The sequence below is a fragment of the Carassius auratus genome, chromosome 20 (assembly GCF_003368295.1).
Source record: "Carassius auratus strain Wakin chromosome 20, ASM336829v1, whole genome shotgun sequence".
In the NCBI taxonomy this organism is placed as follows: Eukaryota; Metazoa; Chordata; class Actinopteri; order Cypriniformes; family Cyprinidae; genus Carassius; species Carassius auratus.
In genome coordinates this window covers 6668790-6694224 of record NC_039262.1, presented here as the reverse complement: position 1 = coordinate 6694224, position 25435 = coordinate 6668790, and the positions used below count along the sequence as shown (strand labels likewise).

The 25435-nt window shown below is 37.9% G+C and overlaps 1 protein-coding gene across 9 annotated transcripts in view; it reads left to right on the top strand.

Moving 5' to 3' along the window:
* enah (ENAH actin regulator) overlaps nucleotides 1–25435 on the top strand; it is a 110911-nt gene that overhangs the window by 53497 nt on the left and 31979 nt on the right. For 8 of the 9 annotated variants that reach the window (XM_026290692.1, XM_026290691.1, XM_026290690.1 and 5 more), the window contains exons 2-3: nucleotides 1771–1936; nucleotides 10021–10198. In XM_026290692.1, the coding sequence (XP_026146477.1) occupies nucleotides 1771–1936; nucleotides 10021–10198 (344 nt within the window). Of the gene's footprint in view, nucleotides 1–1770; nucleotides 1937–10020; nucleotides 10199–22306; nucleotides 22502–22604; nucleotides 22776–25435 lie in introns of those variants that run through there. The other variant, XM_026290694.1, reaches the window with a different exon arrangement.

Here is a 25435-nt window from a genome sequence, read left to right as displayed (position 1 = left end):
AAGTTTTCCTTTGATCACATAACTCCTTGTGCTAGTCTCCCTCTGTCCTTTGAATTTTGGGGGATAAATAGTTTTTTGAAGGTTACTAAGATTTCCAAATCAGAACAACAATATAAACATGAATGGTGGACTGTCAGTAGTCCGATTGTGAGACTGAAATCTTCAGTTCTCCAGGCCTGCTAAAGTGTCAGTTTGAGTTTACAAGCAGCAAGTTATGGGTGAAATCATGATCTGATCAGAGAATGCCTTTAGTCTGAGAGAGTGAATTGTTTGAGTGTATTTGGTTTTGATTGGCTCATTAATTGTTTAAAATGAAAATATTAAATAGTTTAAATAAAAAAAATTAAAAATTTTAATGGTATTGGGTTTCGTGAGTCCTTTTGTTTCTATCCAGGAACCGTTTGGGGATGCAAAAGTTTTCTGTTTGAGTCATAGATTTGTTGAAAGAGTTGGGTTTTTTGGGGGATGTGTCATGGCTCTCTCGCCTTGGCCAGTTGTCCTGTGTAAGCCTTTAGCTCTCTGACTGTCTGCCATCAATTTCAATCTAATATGACATAGAGCACCAGAGAGCCCTCTTCTGCATGCTTGTTCCTTAATTAAAGTGCAGGGATTGGTCTCGGTGGACAATCCTGTTAGATTAGCCCTTAACTGCTGGGTGGATGATCCCAGGATCTCATCTGACTCCTCAGATTGATTTCAGGGAAAAGCAAAACAAAATTCTGAATAGTCTGTCAATGTATATTCCCGAGTGCTTGGTCATGATTATTTATTTCACCATATTAACTCGATGCTGTTAGCCATGTGGCATCTGATCCTAAAGTCTTTCCATCTCTCCAGTGGTCTTCTGTATGTGAATATTCAGTGACATCATTTTCTGTGAGAATTTGAAATGTTTTGTGTTGGTGTAAATCAACAAGTAGTAGGGAAATCATGTAATTGGCACTATTTATACAGTGTTTCGAACATGAAGACTAGAAACTACTTGGTGCCATGAAGCCAAGCAACCAATGAAACGTAGCTAATCATGAACTATGACATAAATTCTAGCTTTCTTGTTTTCTTTTTAGCGAAATAAAGTGGCACCGATTCATTACAACTACAACCGATTTATTGAACGAAATATGGCTAAAACATTGTCAAGGTTTCTAAAGGAGGGAGATTTCCAAAAGGGCACAACCAGAAATGGGTTTTCACTAGGTCAGAGCACTTTTTCCACTCTTTCTCATTTCCTCGCTCTTTCCTTTTTCCACCTGCGTTAAGTGTTGCTTCCATGTGATGATAAGGGAAGTGTATGTTAGTGCCTTTCAGTGGCTCTCTTCCTATTTTATTAACGCAGTGGGAGGTTGGAAGTCATTGTAAATAATTTAGTGTTATAGTTGCTCTATAGCGCAAAGTGAGCAGAGACACAGGGAAAATGATTTCTAGTGTTTACATTTAATGGCTGACTTCTTAATGAAAGCGTGACCTATAAAGGTATTCTGTACTTTAGTGCCGATGCAGGATCATATGACGAATGGTTACTTCTATTTCTGTAATTGGAAGAACAGTTAACTACTGCAATTATTAACATAAAATGTCTTCTCATTGAATGTAATGCACTGATTCCCATATTTATTGCCATTTTAGACCAGAGACTGGAGGAGGAAATAGAACTTTTTTAATGATATTATTGAATTTTCTCAGTTTTAATGAATGATTTTTTTATTGAATCGAGTGAAATTAGTTTTCTTTTATCCATTAATGCATATATCTGTCTGTCTTTCTTTTCAGTGAGCAGAGTATCTGTCAGGCGCGGGCTGCCGTCATGGTATATGACGACGCCAATAAGAAGTGGGTTCCGGCTGGTGGATCCACAGGCTTTAGTCGAGTCCACATCTATCACCACACTGGCAACAACGCCTTCAGAGTAGTGGGCCGAAAAATTCAGGACCACCAGGTAAGAGAAAGGGGAGCTCTGGTGTCATGGAGTTGGAAACTATTAATTAGCATGATGAATTGACAAAGAAAAGTTTCTATACTTGTTACAGGAATAGAGGTCAATATTTACCCTCAGCTTTACTCTCCAAAAAAAATCATGGTTACCTGTTACCACAACTTATATGCGTGGTTCCAAATTAAATATTTGCTTTAGAAAGTAGCATAACTTGCAAACTACATTAACATAATGTGTAATTTAAACAAATTTCTGGATTAATTGATTTAAAAGAAAAAGAAATTGTAGTAACTGTAGTAAATGACCTTATGAGTAATGACTGTGCCAATGCTCTTGACAAGTAATATCTTCATTAAATTCACATGCTTAATAGTTTATATTTTAGCATTAGCTGTGCTAGCTAATTATTTAAAATTTAGATAAGAATCTTTTTTATTTCCAGAGCCACCAAACAACTGTGCTCATAAGTTGGAACAACTTTATTTAATTGAGTAATTGAGCAATCAAAAATTGTTTAACTTCATTACTAAAAGTTTGATACAATCTTGCAGTTTTAAACCAAAACATTTGTTTTTAGAGTGTATTACTATAAATATTAACTTTATACTAAATTTTGTTAACCAATTCATTTATTTCAATGTTTTAAATCACTTTTAGGCTTTTTGAAGTCTGTCAGTGTGGCATATTTACTGCTTTTAATGTGGATTTTCACATTTTTAATATAGGATGGCTTTGAAAATAAAGCTAATTAATTGGGCCTTCATTTTACCTTTTAACTGTATCTGCAGTAAGGTATGTGATGCTGTAATTTGATTGTGAATATTGTCAACGATAAATGGTGCTGTTGTACACGAGGTCTTCTAGAATGGAGTCAGTGTCAGAAAGGCAGTGGGTTTAACCAGGAGGCTGTCTGCTTTGCCTTGTTGGCCTCTCCTGCAGAGAGGGCTCTGGTTTCACTGCAGTGCTTTGATGACCCATGACACAGAACATGGGAGGTTCGAGTGGCTCACAGATCAGCACAGCATGCTTTAAAGAGAATAACATCTCAGGAGAGATGCTCCTGTTCTTGTCATTACAAGAATGTTATGCTTGGCTACATTTTGGAAAATTCCGTTCATCTTTCCTTTTAGTGGTTCATTGTGGGGTTTCAAGGAATAATTCCCACAAAAATAAAAAGTCACTGTGTACTCCGCATCAAATTGTTCTTGAGCAGTATGAGTTGGAGCAGTTTCTTTCTTGATAGAGAAATGATAAAGAATGTTCTGACAGCTATTTTCCGTGTGTTCTAAATGTAAGTGGTCCATACAATCCATGCCCTTTATTAATCAGTCTGTTTCTCAGACAAAGCCATCATATGACTTCAGGAGACCTGAAATATAGTGCACAAGTCCTATGGATTGTTTTTAGGATTTTTATGATGCTTTAGGCTTTTTGTTTAAATTTTTTAAATTGTTCTTTTCTCACTTTGTGTAAGAACTGAAGGTGAGGTTCTAATTTTTTTTGCGAACTATTCCTTTAAGATAGAAGCTTTATGAACTGCACTGAACTACTTAACTCCTATTCAGGATTTGGGAATGTTGTTTTACTCAGAGTAACCTTTACCTTAGCAAGTGATTTGAATTGCTGAAAATGCCTCTTATTTTTCTAGCTATTAATAGCTCAAGAAGCCCGTCCATTTCTTCACCTGATTTATGGGTCAAACAGAAATTTAGTGCTGGAAACAGGTCATCAAAACATTAAAAATCCCATTTATTTCAGAAGAGAAATTGTGTTCTTAACCAAATACCCAAATAGGGCTGGGCGATATATCTAGTGATATGATCATGCGCATCTAGTCAGTAAATCTGGTTCCCTGACAAGCTACGCAATATCACGTTCATTATCCCAGATGAATCGCCTTCAATAATGAACACGATATTGTGTAGCTTGTCAGTGATCTACAGCTCTGTCTATTAAATGCTGCTCCATTTGAAAGCGGGTGATGGCGATTTACCGCTAATCAGGGAATCAGATTTACTGACTCGATGCGCATGATCATATTGCTAGATATATCGCCCAGCCCTATACACAAATCACTTTTCCTCCCTACTTATGCGCTTGCTGCATCTTTCTCATGCCATATTAATAATACAGAATTAAGTGTGAACTGTCTAGCTACTGCATTAAGTGGAAAGGGTTGCAAATTTCTTAAAAATCTCATGATTTATGTGCTGTTCAAGTACATTTTGTGGTTAGGAAGCCATTTGTCTTAAAGTGCCATTTGCTGAGATTAATTGTAACCCTGGTCGCATTTGAATGCTATTAACATATCTTAAATAAAACTTCAAAAAATAAATTCTGCCGCAAGAAAAAAAAAAAGACTGTATTTCTTACTTTTTATTGATGTAATTTAAAAGCTCATGAGGTTGCTAAAATATCTACTCTATAGTTTCTGCAAAATGGGCATGCACACATGAGAAGTATGTGCTGCTTCAGCAACCTTTTAACCTTTCATCGTTTTATGTGCATTTTGTGAGTTCCCGTATGTGGTGGGAGAGACTTCATTAAATGCCCCTATACTTAAAAACAGGAACCTCCTTTTAATGTTGAATATTGCTTGTGATGCATTTTTGTTGTCCTCCATGAGTCTATGTATGCCAACAATGAATTAGGCAAAGTAATTAAATGTATTATCTATAAGTTCACATTATGAATACAGTCTTGTTGAATGAATAGAATAACTTTTGGTAACACTTTGGAATAAGGTTTCATTAGTTAATGTTAGTTAACTACTTTAGTTAACATGAATTAAGCAAGAACAATGCTTCTACTGCATTTATTAATCTAAGTTGATGTTAATTTCAACATTTACTAATGCATTATTCAAATCAAAAGTTGTGTTTGTTAACATTAGTTAATGCACTGTGAATTAGCATTTAACTAAAAAATGAATAACTATTTTCATTAACATTAACAAGTATTATAAATAATACAGTAATGTATTGTTCATGTTAATTAATACATTAACTAACATTAACTACTGTAATGGAACCTTATTCTAAAGTATTACCCAACTTTTTTTTTTTATGAGAGGCATATTAATGTGTTCAATATTGCAGTTTATTTTTAAATGACCCTTGAATCAAAATCTGTTTTATTTGATCGTTTATTTTAGTGCGTACAATTAAGGATGTTTTGTATGCAGTGAACTACTAAATTTGATGATTTGGTTGATTTAGTACAAGTTAGGTATGAAGAAAAAGAAATGAAAAGCTCATATTCTCATGCTTTATATTTCCAATCAGTTGCAGTAAAGACATAAAATACAGAATTAACTGTTTATATGTATGCAAAACACAAAAAATAAAGTCGAAAATGGGTTATTTAAATGTGAAAGCAGCTGTTTAGCAGCAGCTTTGTGGTTCCATTGAAAATATAGACTTCTGTTGATCTTGTTTTTTCATTTGTTTTTACAAACAAGCATGCCACAGATGTGGTCAATAGAGCTTAACTTGTATTTTACAGTACATTTCCTTTTTAAAGTGATCATGTTAAGGTTCTATGCATCAAAAACATGTTTGCATTTGAAATGAGTAACAATACTTGCTTATGGAACTATTAATTGGATCCATTTTATCATTTTGATTATGCTTTCATTTTCAAGCTCAGTATAGTTGCTGCTGCCATGTCCTTGCAAAGTCTGCTTTATATTTCCTGACATCAAGAACTTATTTGTATGCTGTATCCTGATATAACCAAGACCATTATGGGCCCTATTTTAACGATCTGAAACGCAAGTGTCAAAGCGCGAAGCGCAAGTAAGTTTGTGGGCGGGTCTCGGCGCTGTTGCTATTTTCCCGGCGGGATAAATGGCTCTTGCGCCCGGCGCAAATCTAAAATGGGTTGGTCTGAAGTAGCTTCATTATTCATAGGTGTGGTTTGGGCGTAACGTGAAATAAACCAATCAGAGCGTCATCCAACATTCCCTTTAAAAGCAGGTGCGCAAGCTCCATTATGGATTGCTATTATTATGGCGTATTTACCAGGCGCACGCCAGGAGCGGTTCACAGCCGAGGAGACTGATGTTCTTGTAAGAGCAGTGAAAGACAGAGAAGTTGTGTTGTATGGGGATGGGAGAAACCCACCCAAAATTGCGTCGGTTAAACAAGCGTGGGAGGAAATAGCCACAATTGTTTCATCGATTTTTTTTCCTGGTTCCTGACGGACAAACCAATTTGTCAGATGTCCTTATATACATATATGACCTCAAACATGTCTGATCCTTAATTACTACAATTAGCCTGAATAATTTGTAAGCTAGATTTATGCCTATTTTTTCACATCTTCGTGGCACACCACAATGATTTCCGTCATCTCAAGTGTTAATATTTTTTTAGTGTAACAATTTATGATTTGCAAAAATAACTGTTGCATCTGTGTAGATTACATGAGCAAAGTGTATGCGCGTTGTGCACGCTATACATTATGGTCAAGCATGCGCCCCTAAAATAGCATAATGAACAACGCGCAACGCGCCACTGACTTTAGACTAGGTTTTTTCTGGTCAGTGGCGCAATTGTTTAATGGAACAGGAAAATAGCACCAGGGATTGTTTGCGCCGGAACACGCCTCCTTTTTTGCGCTGAACCGCCCAGGGAGCGCAAGTTCATTCACTAGTTTAGCGACGTGCTTCTGTGGAGGGAAAAGCGCGCTTTGCGCGGGTGCAAAATAGGAATGACACATGCGTCGGTGTACAAAGTCAATTGCGCTGGGTGCAAGATAGGGCCCTATATCTATGTTAATAGGCAGCCAATCAATCTCTCTGTGAAGGTTACTCAGTGAAGGCTGTGTGTTAGTGTTTGTCTTTAAACGGCACATATTAATTGTACATGAAAATCTGTATTGTCACGGAGTTGAAGCATCTCTTTTTTAGAGTGACCAGCACTTGTAGCGGTTTCTTTTTATGACAATTTTTCACAAAAAACTTTCACTTAAGCGCATTAGTCATTAATTCAGTTTAAAACAAGTGTGTAGTAGGTTAGAAGTAATTTTCAGGTTGATTGCCTTGAATAGAGTTTACGGTGTATAAAGGAATAATTCACCTAAAAATAAAATGTTGCTGAAAATGTACTCTCCCTCAGGCGATGAATTTGTTTCTTCAGAACATTTGAAGGAATTTGACATTAAATCTCTTGCTCACCATTGGATCCTCTGCAGTAAATGGGTGCCATCAGAATGAGATTCCAGCTGATAAAAACATCACAATAACCCACAAGTAGTCCAGTCCATCAGTTATTATCTTTTCAAGTGAAAAAAACTGCATGGTTTTATTAAATAAGTCAATAAGATGTTTTTAACTGAAAGCCATTGCTTCTAGCTGAAATACAAGTCCTCTATCCATAATACTGTTTTTAATATTGCAACCAAGGACTCTCACTCTGACGGTACCCATTCACTGCAGATGATCCTTTGATGAACAAGTGATCCAAATCTACATCTTAGATGGTCTGAGGCCGAGTACATTTTCAGAATTTTTATTTTTGGGTGAACTATTCCTTAAACATTGCTCTGATTTTGCATCTTAAACAGCTTGGCATAGCAAGAAGGGTCCAACCAGTGATGTGAGTTTTAAGCAGAGCTATCGGTTTATTCAACCAGTGGTAGACAAGGCATGTTTAAGAACTTTCTGGAAAGAGTTTTGGCTTTTCTGTTCAGAAACATAGAAATGCACTTTTGTGTGCTAAATTTAGACCATTTCACGTCACATAATTCACTTCAGGCTGTATAGTGCATATGTATTTAATTAGTGTCTGTCCTGGTTCTTTCTTTATTTGTTCATTTCCTGTGAAGAAATGAACCGTTAAAGAAACCTTTTTCCCTTCCATTGTTTAAGTGAGGACATTTCTACATTTTTAGTGAAGTGCAAGATAATGTGCACTTAAAGGTAACCTTTATTCAGCACTGACCATGGTTGTTGCACCCTGCTACACAAATGGCAGAAATGCTGAGGGGGTGGTGACACTGTACATGTCTCATTGCTTTTTTTTATGGTTATTCAGTGTTTTGTGGAAAGCCTATTTCTGCTTCTAAGAGTAGCTAGGCCTTTTTTTAGTCCTAGTTGCGTTAAGTCATGAATGGCACAATTATCACAGTGATATCCGAGGATGGAGAATATCAGTATTACTTCAGGAAACTTGTTGGCATCTGTTGATGAGCCATTCATGATGGTTTAGTGACCAAGATGAGTAAAGCGCCAAAGTGCTGCACAAAAATGTCAACACACCTTTTATGTTTAGCCTTGCCATCTATATATAGCTGACCAATGTCTTTAGATATATATACTTGAAAATGTGCCAGTAATTAGCCTAGTCATTTATTAGACACATTTTTACAATAACAACACTATATTAAGATGAGCTAGTAAGGATTTGCTTTCATATTTTCTGTGAAAATGGTTGGAGTAGTATCTCTCTCGATGCATCGATCTTGAAACATGGATTTTTAAATCGTGAATTGTCGATGTAGGACCGGAATCAATTTAAAATGCTAAGAATCAAATGAATCACGATTTCTATAGCGATTAAGTGCTTTCAAAATATATACACAATAAATTACTTTCTTAATTTAGTTAATTGGTCAAACAATCTTGAAATATCAAAATTATTATTATTTTTTTTTTGCCAAGTCGCCCAGCCCTATTGCCATTAGGAAAAATGTATACAAATTATTAAATATTTTCCAGCAGTGTATTTGATTTCTTAAAGCAAATTCAAAATAAGATAAGAAAAGTTCTTTGTTTAAAAAAAAAAAAAAAAAAAAAAAAAAAAAATATATATATATATATATATATATATATATATATATATATATATATATATATATATATATATATATATATATATATATATATATATATATATATATATTTTTTTTATATATATATATATATATATATATATATATACCCTTGGTCTGACAAAATGTTAGCCTATGCATAATACTTTTTAAAAGTTTTTTATTTTCTTTATTTTTTTATTTTTTTTTTTTTTAATTTTATGCCATAGCATCATTAATCTAGCATCGAACAATGGACAAAGGTTTTTTATATATAAATCTCTAACCTATGGTTCTGTAACCATAAAGGCTGCTGTGTAACTTTGCAAAAATTGTTCTTGAATCGAATCAAAAACCTATGAATTGTAAATCGAATTGAATAATTTACTACCCAGAGATTCACAGCCCTACTAGCAGGGCTCAAACAATAGAAAAGTTGCCCAGAAAAGTTGCTTATATAAGACCATGCCCCAGTCTTAATTCTTGCTGCTCAGTTTCATTAATGTGTTTGAAAAAAAACTGAGAAGTTTTCTTCACTTGTGAGTTGTGACAGGATGGCTTACAGTTCACAGTTCCTTTTATAAAGCTTGCTAATTAGTTGCACTTCTCATGGTAATTACGTTGATGTCAAAGGATGAGAAACTGAAATGACTGGGAAAACAGCCAGTTACCACAGAAGCTCGAGAAAGATTCACCCTGTTGACGGAGCCAGTCAAGTGTTTGATGTTTAAGTATCTCCAACCCATATGCGATTACCATATTAACCGAGAAGTATTATTGCTGTAGCACCTGTCTGGTGTTGGGATGGCCTCAGTAACCTTTGAGCAAGTTCTTCTTTTAGTAATGAAGATGTTTGTCCTTTGTGTAGAGAGGTGGTTTAGTGAGAATTTTTTACTTGAAACTTTTGAAACCTTAAGTTTTATCAGTTTGATCTCATGAGGGAAAAAAGTAGCTAAGCATATGCAAAAACATTATGTTGCCCATACTAAACATGGGTTTTATTTTCTTCAGTACAGATGAGGTTTTAAAATGCTTAAAAACATTTGTTTTAACACTTCACATGAAAGCTGCAGCAATTTGTATGCAATGTCACATTGTTCCCCCGAGACCATGTGGAGTTTTATGGACTACTACAACACTTATGTTGTGTGAGGATACAGCATGTAGTGCTTTACAGCCTTCTGAGCTGTTCTGAGTTTAGTTAGGGCTTGCATTTCAAATTATATGATTTTCAAGCATTGATTTGCATATATGCTGTTCTATTCTGTCAACAGGTGGTAATAAACTGTGCCATTCCCAAGGGGTTGAAGTACAACCAGGCCACACAAACGTTTCACCAGTGGCGAGATGCACGGCAGGTGTACGGCCTTAACTTTGGCAGCAAAGAGGATGCCAATGTATTTGCCAGTGCCATGATGCATGCCCTGGAGGTGCTGAACTCTCAGGATGCAGGTGAGAATGCTGTTTTCAAAACAGCGTGCAAAGCTTAATGACGTGAGAATTGTGTGAACTGGGTTCTACCGCACTTATGTAGCATTCCAATAGTGATACTCAGGATTCTTCTGATGAATCATTTTGGAACTACTTTAGGGAATTCTGCAGAATCATCCTCCTAACAGTGTACATAAAAAAATTAATAATAATAATTATAGTTCTAAAGATTTTAGGGTGAATCATGTTAAAAAATTTTAAAGTATTTTTATGTTTAAAAATTGTAAAGTATTTTTATTAAATAAATATAAGTGCCTCATTTGAAAACCATTAAAATTAAAAAAAAAAAAAAAAAAAAAAAAAAATATATATATATATATATATATATATATATATATATATATATATATATATATATATATATATTGTGACGAGTCAGCTGCCTCCTCCCTGATTGTCACCGGCACCCCGTCCTAAATCGCCGCCCTTCACCAGGCTCCCGACTGGAGTGGGTGTGTGAGAGGAGGGGCGCTGGACGAGTCAGGGCTGGCGGCGTGTGATGGGGCACACCTGAAGGAAGTGGAGCCTCATTACCGCCGCTGTTTAAAAGCCCAACGCGCCTCTCCTCAGGAGACCGGTCTCTTCCCCGTGCATGCACGCTGGTGTCCTCGTGGGTCCAGGAAGGGTGCGTTGAGGGACTCCCGCGCCACCAAGACGTGAGCTGCCGGACCCGCGATCCGGATGGGAACCGCACCCGTATACACGGCCGACGGGCCAGGATGCCGGGCCGTCCATCCCCTACCAGCGCCGCGGCTGACGAGAGAGATGCGGCCGCTAGAGGAAGCCGCCGCCCCTCGCGCCCCGGACCAAGGAGGGGAGCGCGTGCGGCCGCCGGACTCCGCCCCTTACCTGGACCCTTCCTCCATGAACACTGCCTGACCCACACGAACCCCGCAGCACGACGAGGACACCAGATTCCCTGTTATTTTGGACACTTTTCCCCTTTTGCCACTTTTATTCCCTGTTTGTTTTATGATTTCTGTTAATAAAAGCCTCTCCGAGGCCTGACGCCACGCCCACTGTGTCTGTCTTGTGCTCCTCCCGTGACACTGGTGGAGAATGCGGGCAGGCGGAGCCTAGACAGCGCAGTTGGGAAACGTCTGGTGACGTCACCCCCTCTCGCTTGCAAACGTTCGTGAGAACCCAGACTGGGACGGAGGAAAACTGGGGACAGCCTCCCAGCCACACAAGGGGTAAGTGACTTTTCCATTGTCATTTGACCCTGTGGTTGGTTGAGGCTGTCACTAAAACCCGGTTTCTCTGTCCCTGTTCTGGTGCGCTGCGAGAGGGAGGACCGCCCGGAGAGGAAGCCCCGCCCACTCCGACCGTTTGGAGCCTGGTTGAGGATGGTAGCACTCCCGTGTGGGTGGCGCCCTGGGGACGGGGATGTCGCTTGGGAGGGGGAATGTGACGAGTCAGCTGCCTCCTCCCTGATTGTCACCGGCACCCCGTCCTAAATCGCCGCCCTTCACCAGGCTCCCGACTGGAGTGGGTGTGTGAGAGGAGGGGCGCTGGACGAGTCAGGGCTGGCGGCGTGTGATGGGGCACACCTGAAGGAAGTGGAGCCTCATTACCGCCGCTGTTTAAAAGCCCAACGCGCCTCTCCTCAGGAGACCGGTCTCTTCCCCGTGCATGCACGCTGGTGTCCTCGTGGGTCCAGGAAGGGTGCGTTGAGGGACTCCCGCGCCACCAAGACGTGAGCTGCCGGACCCGCGATCCGGATGGGAACCGCACCCGTATACACGGCCGACGGGCCAGGATGCCGGGCCGTCCATCCCCTACCAGCGCCGCGGCTGACGAGAGAGATGCGGCCGCTAGAGGAAGCCGCCGCCCCTCGCGCCCCGGACCAAGGAGGGGAGCGCGTGCGGCCGCCGGACTCCGCCCCTTACCTGGACCCTTCCTCCATGAACACTGCCTGACCCACACGAACCCCGCAGCACGACGAGGACACCAGATTCCCTGTTATTTTGGACACTTTTCCCCTTTTGCCACTTTTATTCCCTGTTTGTTTTATGATTTCTGTTAATAAAAGCCTCTCCGAGGCCTGACGCCACGCCCACTGTGTCTGTCTTGTGCTCCTCCCGTGACAATATATATATATATATATATATATATATATATATATATATATATATATATATATATATTATAACAATAATAACCACAAAAACAAAAAGTATTATTGTTGTCATTATAATGATTCTTGGTTGTCATGTTCAAATAAAATAATGTATTATTAAAAAAATTTTTTTTTAGTTGTCATTAGTGTTTATTATTTGTTTAACCATTTTGTTATTTTATTATTGTTATTATAGTAGTATATTGGTGTCATATTACTGTTATTTCAGATTAGATATCATATTAAAATTAACATTATTTGAAAAGTTCCAGGATGTGCATCAGTGATTTTGTACCACAGTAACCTCAGCCAATGTCGCTGTTAAAAACGCTGTAACGCACATGGCTTGCTGCTTTACTGTAAGAACACTGATGCTGCACTTTGTGCTTTTATTCTAAGTTAGACACTATTTAAATCTGTTAAAAACAGTCTAATTAGTAAATGGTCTTTCACTGTTTTTTTTTTAGTGCTAGTGAGCTCTGCAGAACTTAATTGTGTTCTGTTCTCTGCCCAGTTAGTGAGGTCACATTTGGAGCCAGACTCAGCCTATTGTGCTCAATTAATTGTAATTTAGCAAACGGGGCCCACTCACAGGGGTTTTGTTTGGTATGCATGTTGTTTATGAGAGTGAGAGTCTGGGTTACCTCTGATTAGGTTTAGGAGGAGGTGCCTCGGCTTGTGTATAACAGTCTGCATGAAATCCATTTATCTGCAGTGGTTGCGTGTGCATGTGTACATACACGTGTCGCTTTCAGCCTTTTTTCCTCTGCTGTCTGAGACCCTGGCACGATCACAGCGGGGGGTCATTCCCCACACTGAGCTCAATGTTCTCAGCGTGTCAGAGCAGTTCATTGCTGAGGTTATTTTGCCATTAGAAACAGATGATGCTTTGTTTTGTGGACTGGACTCTGCTTGTCTTTTTGAGATATGGTGGATCTGTGAGTCCTGAGCTGATGCATATTGAGCGGTTTTCTTTTCTACTGTGTATCACAATAGTAAGGTCATTCTGTGAACTGCATACTGTGTGTTTGAGGCAAGGAAGCTTTTGAAAGGATTGTTTGTATCCATTGCAGCAAGCTGATTTCTATTCAGTCAGGCTTTCATTATAGGAAAATGGTGTTTTACTGATGTATAGAATAAATATGAATGTCACAGTTAGATTTTTGGCAAAGTTTACTATACAAACTATATTTTATATATTTTATTTTTATCAGGTTTTTTTTTCAGCTTTGGTAATTTTAGTATTAGAAGTTATTGGCATTTACACACAGCATTTTTAGGTGTATTTCATTTTTTTTTTTTTCAGGTTTCAGTTAATGAAGATAAAGTTGAAGTTTACACAATTAACAATTAAAAAAATTAAAAATTAGGGGAAAAAATAAGAGTTTAATATTCCCTCAAACTTTGCATTCTCTCACAAAGATATTTGCGTTTCCTGGCAAAACCAGTTGGGTTTGATTTGATTGTTGATCCTATTTACTTTACAGCTTGGTTCGCCTTTTGAGATTTTCCAAAGCTTTTACAGCTTGTGGTGGTTTATACAGCTCTGTATGTCCACAATGTAGTGTTTCATAGAAAATTTGTATTTTAACGTTGCTTAATATAAGACTGTGATGTAAAAAGAACAAATTTTACATTTTGACCTTCTCTCCTAGGTTCACGAAACGGTTGTCCATAAAATGCGTTGCTGTTCTTTTGTAAGTAATCTTAAAGATTCCTAAATGCATCTACTTTGAGAAGGCCAAATTAAGTGATTTTACTTTCGCCTTGAGCTGTGTAGAGCTAGTTGTTTGTCCGATCACAATGCAGACATGGTTTTAGGTTTTCGCAGCACGATATGTAATGGAACGTGTAATAAGACAGTATAAGTCATTATAATCCATAATTATGTCCCCTCTGGATGCAAAAAATGCTTAGTTTGTAATGGTTTTTTTTGTTTTTGTCTTGTCGTGCCGGCACACACGTCATCACCATATGGTGAGGGGCGTAACATTTCCATCTCGTCTGACGTATTCGTCCAGTCACAACCCACTGGATAGCTGGCCAATTAGAGCACACCTCGCATTTCAGAATGATGAGCTTTGTAAAAGGCGGGGCATAGAGACAAATTAATGTACAGTATGTGGGAAATAATGTGTTTTAAACTTTTAACTGCATAAACACATTTCTTTACATCAAATACACAAAATAATGTTCTTTTTAGCAACATCATATGACCCCTTTGTTCATATTCTGGGCTTGTCTGGTTTCCTGTGCATAATAGTGTTCTCAAAAGACCCGGTACAAGTCAGTACTAAAAAAATGAAAATGTCACAGTACCACGTTTAGTCAAGAACCGGTGGTACCGCGGTTCTTGATGCATACCGGGATGCATAAACAGGAAAAGAGAGATCGAATATATATTTGCGAGAGGAAAGAAAAAAAAGAAAAATGAAAAAAATATATAAAATAAGTTTTCCCTCCCACCCAGAATTTTTTTTTCCACCACCAAAGTACCACAATTAGAGTTTGCTGTATTTTCCACAGCTTGGTTCTCTTTTTGTATCTGAGAATGAAGAAAAGGCATTTTGTGAAATAATATTTATTCAAGCAGTGCAGAAATGGCGACTGTTGCCATTTTCCATGACCTTCAGTTCTTTGTCTCACAAATCTAGCTATGGAAAGTTATCTAGTCACAGCTCTGGGCTCCTGTTATCACCACAGGAAGCTTCAGACTCTGTGGCCTTAATACTGCCTATTAATTACCTGGTAGCACGGGAGTTAATTATGCAAAGCAATGTTAATTATGCATACTTTGCTGATGTGCAGATAGCCTTGCAGTCCAAGTCCTCTGACTGTTGCAATCCAAAAAGTATTGAATGAATGATGTAAAATGCTGTTTATTGTGAGATTTTTGTTTTAATCTCTCAGACCCTGCAGACAGAAGCTTTGGGGAACATAGAGAAATTTCTGATCATCTCCTGAGGCCTTGGGGCAGAGGAGTCTTCAACAAAGGAGTTTTGCCTTTGAGATTTTCATTTCTCTCTCTTTTCATCTGCCTTGCAGCTTTCTTCTCACATCTGATCCCTTTGGTCCTCTCTTCCTTCCTTATGTGTCCACTTTCTCCCTTATTAGAGACTAGGTTTACATTTTGTTACTTTGTGCCAGTGTTGGGAACACAAGCTAATCATAATTTTAAAGTAGTTCTGCTACAGTCAAGCTGCACTTTTGAGCAGTAGTTAGTTACACTAATTTGGAACAAAGCTACATTTATGTAAGATAAATACATACACTAAAATAAATATTTTTTTTATAAAATCAATAAATTAGAGATGCTTTTGATTAACATTTAATGAAATGAAAACTAAAGTTGGTAAAAAGAAAATCTGAATAAAACTAAATTCTGACAGCATGTTTGATTACTAAGATTATTAAGTTTGATTTATTAAAAGTAGTGGTGGACCGATATATCGGCCTATTTCGGCATTTTTCCAAATATCGGCATTGGCCGATAAGTTTTTCTGCTTGGTCGATGTGTTCGAGGCGGGACTTTTATTTTGACAGCACACTCTCTCTTGTTTATTGTCGGCGTTAACAGTTCTGTCTAATACGGATAGTCTGTCTAATAATCAGAACGGTTAAACAAAGGAATTAATGTATACAGAAAGTATTATAACAATTTATTTTATATTAGGCCTCTTAGTGATAGAAAGGCAAACATTATATTTTCTCGTTTGCCGTCAGCATTAAGCAAATATGCATTTATATAATTTAAACAAATCTTTGAATGACTAATGAACATTTAATTTCACAAACCATGCAAAGCTGGAGTCGAGCTCAAATGTATGTGTATCCTGCATTATCGCGTGTTCTCTGTGTGATGGTCAGTCTGTGTGAATTGAATGCTTTAAACTTTAAACTCGTGATTTTAAATTACACTGCACTTTATGCATTTGCCCACTGTCATATTCATATAATTTACACTTGCTGTGCTGTGTAAAATGAGTTACCCTGGCTTTATTTGAAAAATATAATTCCCAATGCACACAAACTTCCCAGAATACTGAGTGCTCTGTTGATTTATAGTTTTTACTTTTTTTTTTTAATACATATTATATTTGTATTAAATATTAATTTATTTGTGAAAAATACTGTCTAAAAATCTAAATCTAAAGTAGGGCTGACCCCAAATAGTCGACGATTTGATGCTTCGATTCAAGGAACCTGATTCGACTACCAATCTCACAGTCGAATATTCGCGGGTTGTTATGATTATGCCATTCTGACTATATGTGAGTGCTCAAATGTATGATTTCACATATAACTTGTGGTTTTCTCCCAATAAGTTAATATGCAGCCTATTATGATAAAGCCATAAATAAGAATCTGAAAAGAAAGAAGCTTCAAATAAACATTTTAAAGTGTGGAATAAATCCAACCACCCCTATAGATTTGTTTCGCTTTTCATAATCCGTGACCAACAGAGGAGCATCTTGGCGGCAGGGATTTCAAACTTTACCAGGACTCAAACTGACACAGGCAGAGACTGGATTTTTCAAATGGATGAGTGCGTTGATCGCGCGGCCGAAAAGGAGTGTGTTTTGTTTGCATGAGTGTTTTGCCTTCCCTCCCGGTTTAGTTTGTTTGGTTTGGTCTACTCCATTGCGTATCTTGAAACATGCCCCCTTTCGCATCATCTAATTTATGGAGAGCGAGAGACAGATTCATCCGGTACAGCGAATTTCTCTGAGCAGCAGGCCACTGCTGGCCAAGTTCACTTAAAACATAACTGACTGTGTTTACGAGAATACTTGCAGAGACAATTAATTTGAGAGAATTGTGTGTGTATGTGTTCATTCAGAAGTTACGATACGCGAAAGATGAATTAATTCTGTGTACGCGCATTGTCTGAAATGCTGCTCTCAACGCATGCTTTGAATGAGTGCGCAAGCTCCGAACGCGCGCAAATTGTTTAAAACGCTTGAATCGGCAAGATTTCTAAACCAGTGCAAACAATCAACTACGAGCTAAGAGTAATCTGTTCATGAATCAGATCATGAACTTGTATTATCGAGTTAAAGATAATCTATTATTGAACATCTCGAATAAATAAAAACAAAGTTCATCTGTAAAGCGCACAAAGCTATCGTTTGAGTTTATAAACTTATATTTCATGCATGATTCGTATGGATCTGTTAACTGAATGCAGTGTGAGTTCTAGATGAATGTTGTGTCGTGATGAGCATGTATCGCTCACTAGGAGTCGTTAAATTAACAGCTGCTGCACACAGGTTTTTGTATCCCTATTGGTTAAAATCCCCAAATTGTATACTTTAATAAATGACATCAAAACCGTGGCGGATGCGTTATGTGTGGTGGAGTCCAAGTCCACTTTTTGGTCCTAGTCTGCCCCTGCTGCTGAGCTACTGTGTAATGTGACAAATACCAGTTACGTTAGTAGCGTTACTCACCAGCACTGACGTGTGTGCTACGCTATCTCTGCTGAATTTGCTAATGCTTGTAGGTACTTGGCAGTAGGATCCCATGTGACTGTGCCAAAGCAGAAAAGCGTTATTGGCTCTCCTTAAATCACATTGTCAATATTAAGCTGTGTACAGCTGCAATAGAGCTAAATGTGTTCTATTAGAGCCATCTAACCAACTGCAGTCTGCGTCCAGATCTCAAAGTGAATTTATTTGCAGTGTGTGCTTGTATTAGCTCTTTTACTGAAGCTCTCAAGTCAAGATGCAGTTAACCTTTGCTACATGTTTAAGGGCTTTGAGATTCATCCACGTTTGTCCAGTAATAGTATTTATGCATTTTTTTACCTTAAACCCCTGCTTGACTGTTTTTCCACTCACATTTATTTTCATAACTCTTAAATACCACCAGCCAATAAATTAAAAAAATTAAAGCACTGGTGGGTAAAAAAGCAACAACAATTTATGTTTTAAACCGTTTAGCTCCTGGCTCTTTGGCTTTATTTATTACCTCTCTTGGCATATTCAGATTGAGAAAAAAAAAAAATATAATAATAATAAAAGTAAAATATGCCACCTGTTGATTGTACAGTGAATTTCAATGTTGCTAGGCAGACTTGTTACTCAATCATGTCAGCCGATGTTTTCTTAGCATATTCATGACCTCAGGTGGGCCAATACCCCTCAGATATCACATGCCTCAATCCCAGAATGCGATCCACTGTCTTCTACCATGCATCTAAACACAGACTCAGGTGGAATAACAATGTAGTCATCCCTTTTTTAAGACTCTTAGTTGTTGTGTTTGTATTTTTGGAGCATCACATGGAGTAGTATGTGTACATGGCCAGATAGGAATGTTTGTGACCCTTTTGTGCATTATTTTTGTGCATCATCCTGTTGTAAAAGCAAGTTTAGCTAATGGTGATCTCCTTTGAAGACATTCATGTTTATATTTTGTTTAGTTTTTGTGCCGCATGTCATCCATATATATAAATGTTCATACATCGCTTGAGTAGCAAGATTGTGTTCAGTTCTAACCATTTCTTCCATTTTGTTATTTTTGGGTAAGAATAAGAAGCACTTCATCCGATACTTAGTGTCTTTCATTCCAACATAAGAAAACATTTCTGGAATCTGCATCTGAAATAGCATTTAGCCAACAGTTTGTGTATTTCAGATGGGACATGGATTAATTTAAACTGCAGTTACAGATTCATATATAGGCTTAATGATTTGTTTTTAACATAAAACGTTGAATACTGAAATTTGAAAATGTAAAACATGGGGGGAAAAAAAGCTGAAATGTGAAATTAAAACTGCCAGTTGGTGACAGCAAGTGAATGTTAATGAGTAAGTAATTGAGATTCAACTGATTCTTTTAAACAGTTGATTAATTCAGAAACAAAGCATTTGACTATGTTAATGAGTAAATCACTGAATCATTTATTCAACTGATTTGTTCAAAAAGCTGATTCATTCAGTAAACACAGTCCATTGCTTAGAGATGCAATACAGGGCTGTAATCTTTGTTTGGAACTATTTTCGTTGGCAAAATTGAGCAAAAACAAGCAATATTATGTCTAAAATGTAAGTCACTTATTGCTTTACTGAACTTGAATAAAATGATTATTAAATTTGATTATGCATCTGCAGAAAAATGGTAATATTTGTGTGATATAGATTGAGTTAACTAGGCTTACATTAAATTATATAAATATAAAAAGCATACAGAAGAATTATTGCCGTCTACGATTTAGAATGTCTGGAATATTGAGTTTTAACAGACTAATAAATTAATGTGCATGCACTCTGTGTATGATTCTGTGATATAGACTACTTGTTAATGTCAGGTTGCACATCATTACAACAACACTTACCATATTATCGCAGACGTACTGTATATCGCACACCCCAGACTCGACTTGAGTGAATGAAATGAAAGCATTCGTGGTTGTGAGCGGCGCACACTTGTTTGCACATGAGCAAAAGTGTTTTTAGGAGTCTAACTTGCAAACGCCAGACCACTGATTTGTCAAACCTGCTTTCCTGGAGTCTGTGTTTTTCTGACTATTTTGTAGTAATGAATATACTTACGGGAAATGTATCGGAGTAAAAGTTGCCTGAAATATAAAAACTCAAGTAAAGTACAGATACTCCCAAAAAATACTTAAATACTGTAACGAAGTATTTTTACTTCGTTACATTACAACACCGTGTGAGAGTTTGCTGAGGAGTCCAGGGGAATCAAAAGTTCTTTTTTTACAAACACCTAGAATGGATGTGCTAATTTTAGTTGAGTGAAATGTGCAACATAAGTCACATGCCAGGGTGATGTTACACTGACACTGGAGCCATGGACTGTGTGAGATTTGGTGAGTTTTTATATAAATGTTGTTGCCAGCATGACTGAGGATCTCTGTTGCAAGGCAGACGGCCCTAGAGCTCTTGGCAACATGGACTATATATACATGGAGGCGTGATGGTTTTGCTGATTGATGTATTGGTGAGGTAATGTATGAACATGTTTTTCATTGAGAAATCAAAGCGTCCAAACCAGACAATCCACTTGCGGAGTTTACATGAGAAATGTGACCTTTCATCTTTCCCACGGGTAATTGGAGTTTAGCTTTGTAAACTTTACTCTTTCTTCATTTTAGTTTGTTTATCTTCCACCTTGACGTGACTGTTAGGAATGTGTGAACAATAGCATGATTGCTTACTGGCACAGACAGCCAGGTGTTTGTGGTTTAGGAATAGGATGTGAAGTTTGTTGTAGTGCTGATGGGACAGTGTAATTTAGTTGCTGTTGGTTAAGCTCCTCCAATACCCTGGCTTAGCTGAAGCCGTGTGATTTCTCACGCCGTGAAATCTCAGTGGGGAAAAAGACCCGTCTTCTACCTAAATAATCACCTTGTTGTTGAAATGCTCTTTCACAATTGAGATACACCGATATAAATACTCTGGTTTCTAATTATGTTCATGTTCTGACGTTCATCTTGCTTGTCTAAATGAAAAAAATAGATACATTTTAAACTTTTTTTTTTTGAAAATTACCTTTCATGCAGTGTGTAACAGCTCTAAGTGAATGAAAACACCCTGCAAAGTTATAAATCTGAAAGAAAGCATTGACTCTGAATCAGTTGAGGCCTATTTAAAATGAATCGCAAGCCCCTTTCATGTTGATGTCAACATGAAACATTAGCATATTGTCTGTCCACTTGTTGGGCACACATACCCGGGAAAACTTGGTCTGAATGAAAATGCTAATTCATTCTTCTTTGCCACTAGGTGCCACTTTTGCAGCTGTAAAAATAGCTGTCCCCCCGGTAACGCTGTACACAAAGCAGCACTGCTCACAAACACTGCTTTATCAGTCATTACAGCCAAGATGAAATACAAATGACCAGTTGCACCACTCATGTAAATTACTGTCATGCAAAGGAGGGGTTTGGAAAAATGAATCGTTGAGCTAATCGCTTGGGAGTAGTTGAGCAAGTAAGGTAAAAATAAATGCGTATTTTAAGACAATGAATGTGTTTTTTGACTTTGCATGCATGTCAGCCTGTTGTTGGGGACTCACAAAACCAAAATATGAACCTTTCATAACCCATAATTGGGGCACTTTAATCATATATCTGGCATTTTATTTTTCTCTTTTTCTGATCAGTGAAACTGTGATATGTATAATTAATAGTTTTATCTAGGCTATATAAGGCTTGTTTTCAGAGGACATTTTTGAATATAAGTGTGTGCTCTTATACCCAGCTACCCAGCATCTTGCACATCCTTTTACCTAAAATGGGAAAAAAATCTTCGCTCTAGAAGTCTGGATACCTTAGCTGTCACATGGCTAATGTGCCCTGACCTTCATTTCATCACTTTCTTAGATGGAAGGGTGGACTAGTAATCTAGTGAGAAAAGTAGTAGCACAGAAAAACAACCTTGTTTAATCTTTTATATTTTTGGGATTTTCAGAAGCTTTACCTGGCAACTGTTATAACTAATTAGCCTGATACCATTACGATAAAATGGAGCTCTAATTTTAGTCATCTGTCACTAGCTTCCGTATAATAACCTGTCTGGAGCCAGTAGCCTATCTGCCACATGTAAGATGGTCATGAGTTGAGGTTCCTGTGCCACCTTTTGTGTATAAATACTGTCTTGTGACGACCTGTTGACAGTCGTGAAATATGTGGGATTGCATGAGCTCATCCATGTCAGAACAAAGCAGGCTTTTCACCCCGTCCCACCGTAGACCCCCGGGAAGCTGTCTGCGTCTAGAGGTCTAAATGAAGGTCAGCCTTCTTAGAGACTTTACAGTTTGGCAGGACAGGTGTTTGTCTTTTGAGACGCGGCACCTCTGAGAGGAAATAGAAAGATGGAACATTCCTGAGCCAAAAAGAGTTTGTTTTTCTGGCCGTGGAGCCTAAATATGGCTTGAAAGGGGTGGGCTTGAACCGGTGTCTGGTGTTTGTTTGCTTCCTGACACCACATGACCACCAAATTGCTCCAACAGCCAAGGTGGGAGAGATGACGTTGGCAGCCCAGAACACTTTTTATCGATGAGCTCATTCTCTTGCCCCAGACTCTTAATAGTCCTCGTTGCAGAAGGTTTCTCTTCTCCAGCTTTCTAAATAGTTGCAGAGCTTGGCTTGTCACTTCTTGGGATCTTCCAGTACTCAGGTTGGCTTGGTTGCTGTGGAATTAGTGTTGGTTTTGAGTTCTGTGCTTAGTTATGCGGTTTCATTCCTTCAGTTTTTCTTTTTTGAATGGGAATCTGACTCAGGTATACAAGAGTAGAGCCCAATATCTCTACCTCGACACTCCCAGTGGGACTTGGTCCGGGTTCAGAGCATCAGAGCAGAAAGGCAGGCCTGCAGGCACCTGTCCATCATGCCAGCCCCCAGAGTGTACCGCTTCCCGCAGAAGATCAGCCGCACTGAGATCATCTTGAGAAGTGAGTTTGATGGGGAGGGATGGGGCTTTAGCCATGAGAGACTCCCAGCAGGGGCAGTCAGGGCACTCTGGGACGGCACATGGTCACCGCTGGGTTCAAATAAACTGTGATGTGCTTGAGGTAAATAGTAAAATGGCTATGAATAAAAGATGAAACAACCTTTGTAAAAATCTTGATCAGTATTTGAGATGCTTAAGCCTGGTTATCGGATTCTGTCCTAGAAAACAAGCATCATCTGTCTGAGCACAAATGAAATGAAGGCATGTGATACATTGTTTGTTTACTATTAAGAAAGATTATTCAGTTTGTTACACAATTTAAAAGCATTGTGCTTGATTTAAATTACACCATAGATAATAATAGATTTACTACCAAAACAAGTATAAAAATTGTTTTTTCAAAATCTCAAGCAGCCAGTCAAAACAGCAGCAGCTCAGGCAGTAGAATTTGTTTAGTCGCAGGATTGGAGAGCTTCACAGCGTGAGCTTCTCACTCATATTTCCAACTTAAAATGATGTGTGTTAGCAGCACATGTGTGAATTAAAAAAAAAAGTCACAGTGGGTCCATAAAAAAATCTTTGTAACAAATGTCTCGTATTAAGAGGTCATACATTAAGGCATGGAAAAGCAGGAATTGCAGTGTACTCCAATTTCATTACTAAACTTCAAAAAGATAGGATTTCATTAAATATGAACACTGCATGTTTCAAAGTAAAACCGTGGCAGCAGTTCATATTCAGTGAAAACCACACAATATTGCTTATGATCTACTGTTGATGAATTATAACAATGATTACTTTGTTGTGTTTATTGTAATATTTTATAGATGGTTGTGAGAATGCATATTTCATCTCCCTTTTCTTTTTTAAATGAGTGGCTAGCAATAGTAAAGCGTAAGCATTTCAAAAGAGTAACTGTATATTTCGGTCTTGTTTATTGTTAAAGGTTTTGGTTGCCTGCCACAGGAAGGAAAGTCTTAACACACATTATTCAGTATACAGTATATAGTATTAGCACAATAATCTGTGTATTACAGATGTGTCATTTTAGTTGAACGTGATCAATGGGAAAAAAAGTCACGTTTTTTTTATTAATTTATTTATTTTTACCTATTAAAAGCAAGTTCCTTTTCTTGCACCGCATTACTTCAGCTTTGAGCACAAATGGCAATTTGTACGGTTCTAGATTTGAATCTGTTAAACAACATCAAACCAAAATACTGGTCAATGTATGTTAATTGTGACAGCTGACAGATTTTGATCAGTCAAACCACTTAACCACTCCACGTTCCTTTCCTGGGTTTTAACAGCACAACCATGCCAAGTTAATCACAAGAAGTCATTAAATGTCTCAAACAGATTGTCCGTAACGATCCAAGAGCTGCTCTTTTTCTCAGTGAAATGTGTGCTTGTTTTAGCTCGGAGTGCTGAGTCAGTCTTTTCACTCCTTTTGCAGCCATTCTCAATCTTGCTTATCCTGTAGGTTATTTTTTTTTTCTCCATTTGATTTGCCTTTCCAAGATAATACAGTTTCCCAGTGTCATTTCAGCTTTCTACCAGAAATGTAAGTGACATGTTTGTGATGGTCTACACAATGTAATGAATCTAGTTTGACAATAGCTTCTAAAGACATCCGTTATCTCAATAAAAGATAACACACTGTATAGACTACAGTTCGACAGGATGTATTTAGATAAAAGTGGTCTTGGCAGCTTATTTCAGAAGTGCTAAAATTGATTGTTTACACCCTGCACGTGTTCAGTGGTCGGATTTTCTTTCATTTGGACTACAAGTGGCCGAACTGTTTCCAAGCAGAACTACTTTTATTAGGCAACATTGCATCAAATAGCCTCCCCCCAATGGTTTTGCACCTCATTCCTGCCACTGCAGTTGTTTACCCGACCCAGGGCTGAAGTGGGATCAGGTGATGCTATTTAGTATCTCTGGGGTAATGCCGAACATTGAAAACATCAACACCTCGTACATAAGGCAGTTGAACTAGCGCCAGTAGTATTCCTAGTTACCATTTAATTTTTTTTTTTTTCATTTTATTTTACCATTTTATTTTTACATTGGAGGTTATCAAACCTGTGTGGACATAACACACTGTGTAACTAGATGGACAAACTATTTTAGCAAGATACAGTAAGTAGAACCCGGTGATTTCTGCTATTTTTAGGTCCCAGTCCCATTTCTTGCCTGATTTTGTGTCTCTGTCTTTAAGCCCTGAATAATGAGACGAGTCATAACTGTGATGCTAACGATTATCATTATATCCTAATCCTAGGACGCCTCCGCTCCTTTGACTGGTTCACCTTTCTACCACTGAGACAGGAATCCTGTATACAATGACATGCAACATTTCTTTTGACTTTCATAATCTTGCTTTAATAACATCCCATTTAACCGGTTCACAGACTTGCTCCGAATCCAATCAGAATCTGTTTAGAGCTAGATGACTAATCGTTTGCTTCCTCATCTTCAAATTATGCAGCACTTGACTGTAAGTTTCCCATTTGTGGAAGCACAACTGTGGAATTAATTGGAAGGCTTGGGCCGTCTTGTGTGAAACACATTGAGTGATAAGGGGATCATGGTTTGGTAATGGGGCTCCTTGTTTTTTCCCAAATGTTGTTTTAAAACATTGAGGAGAAAAAAATG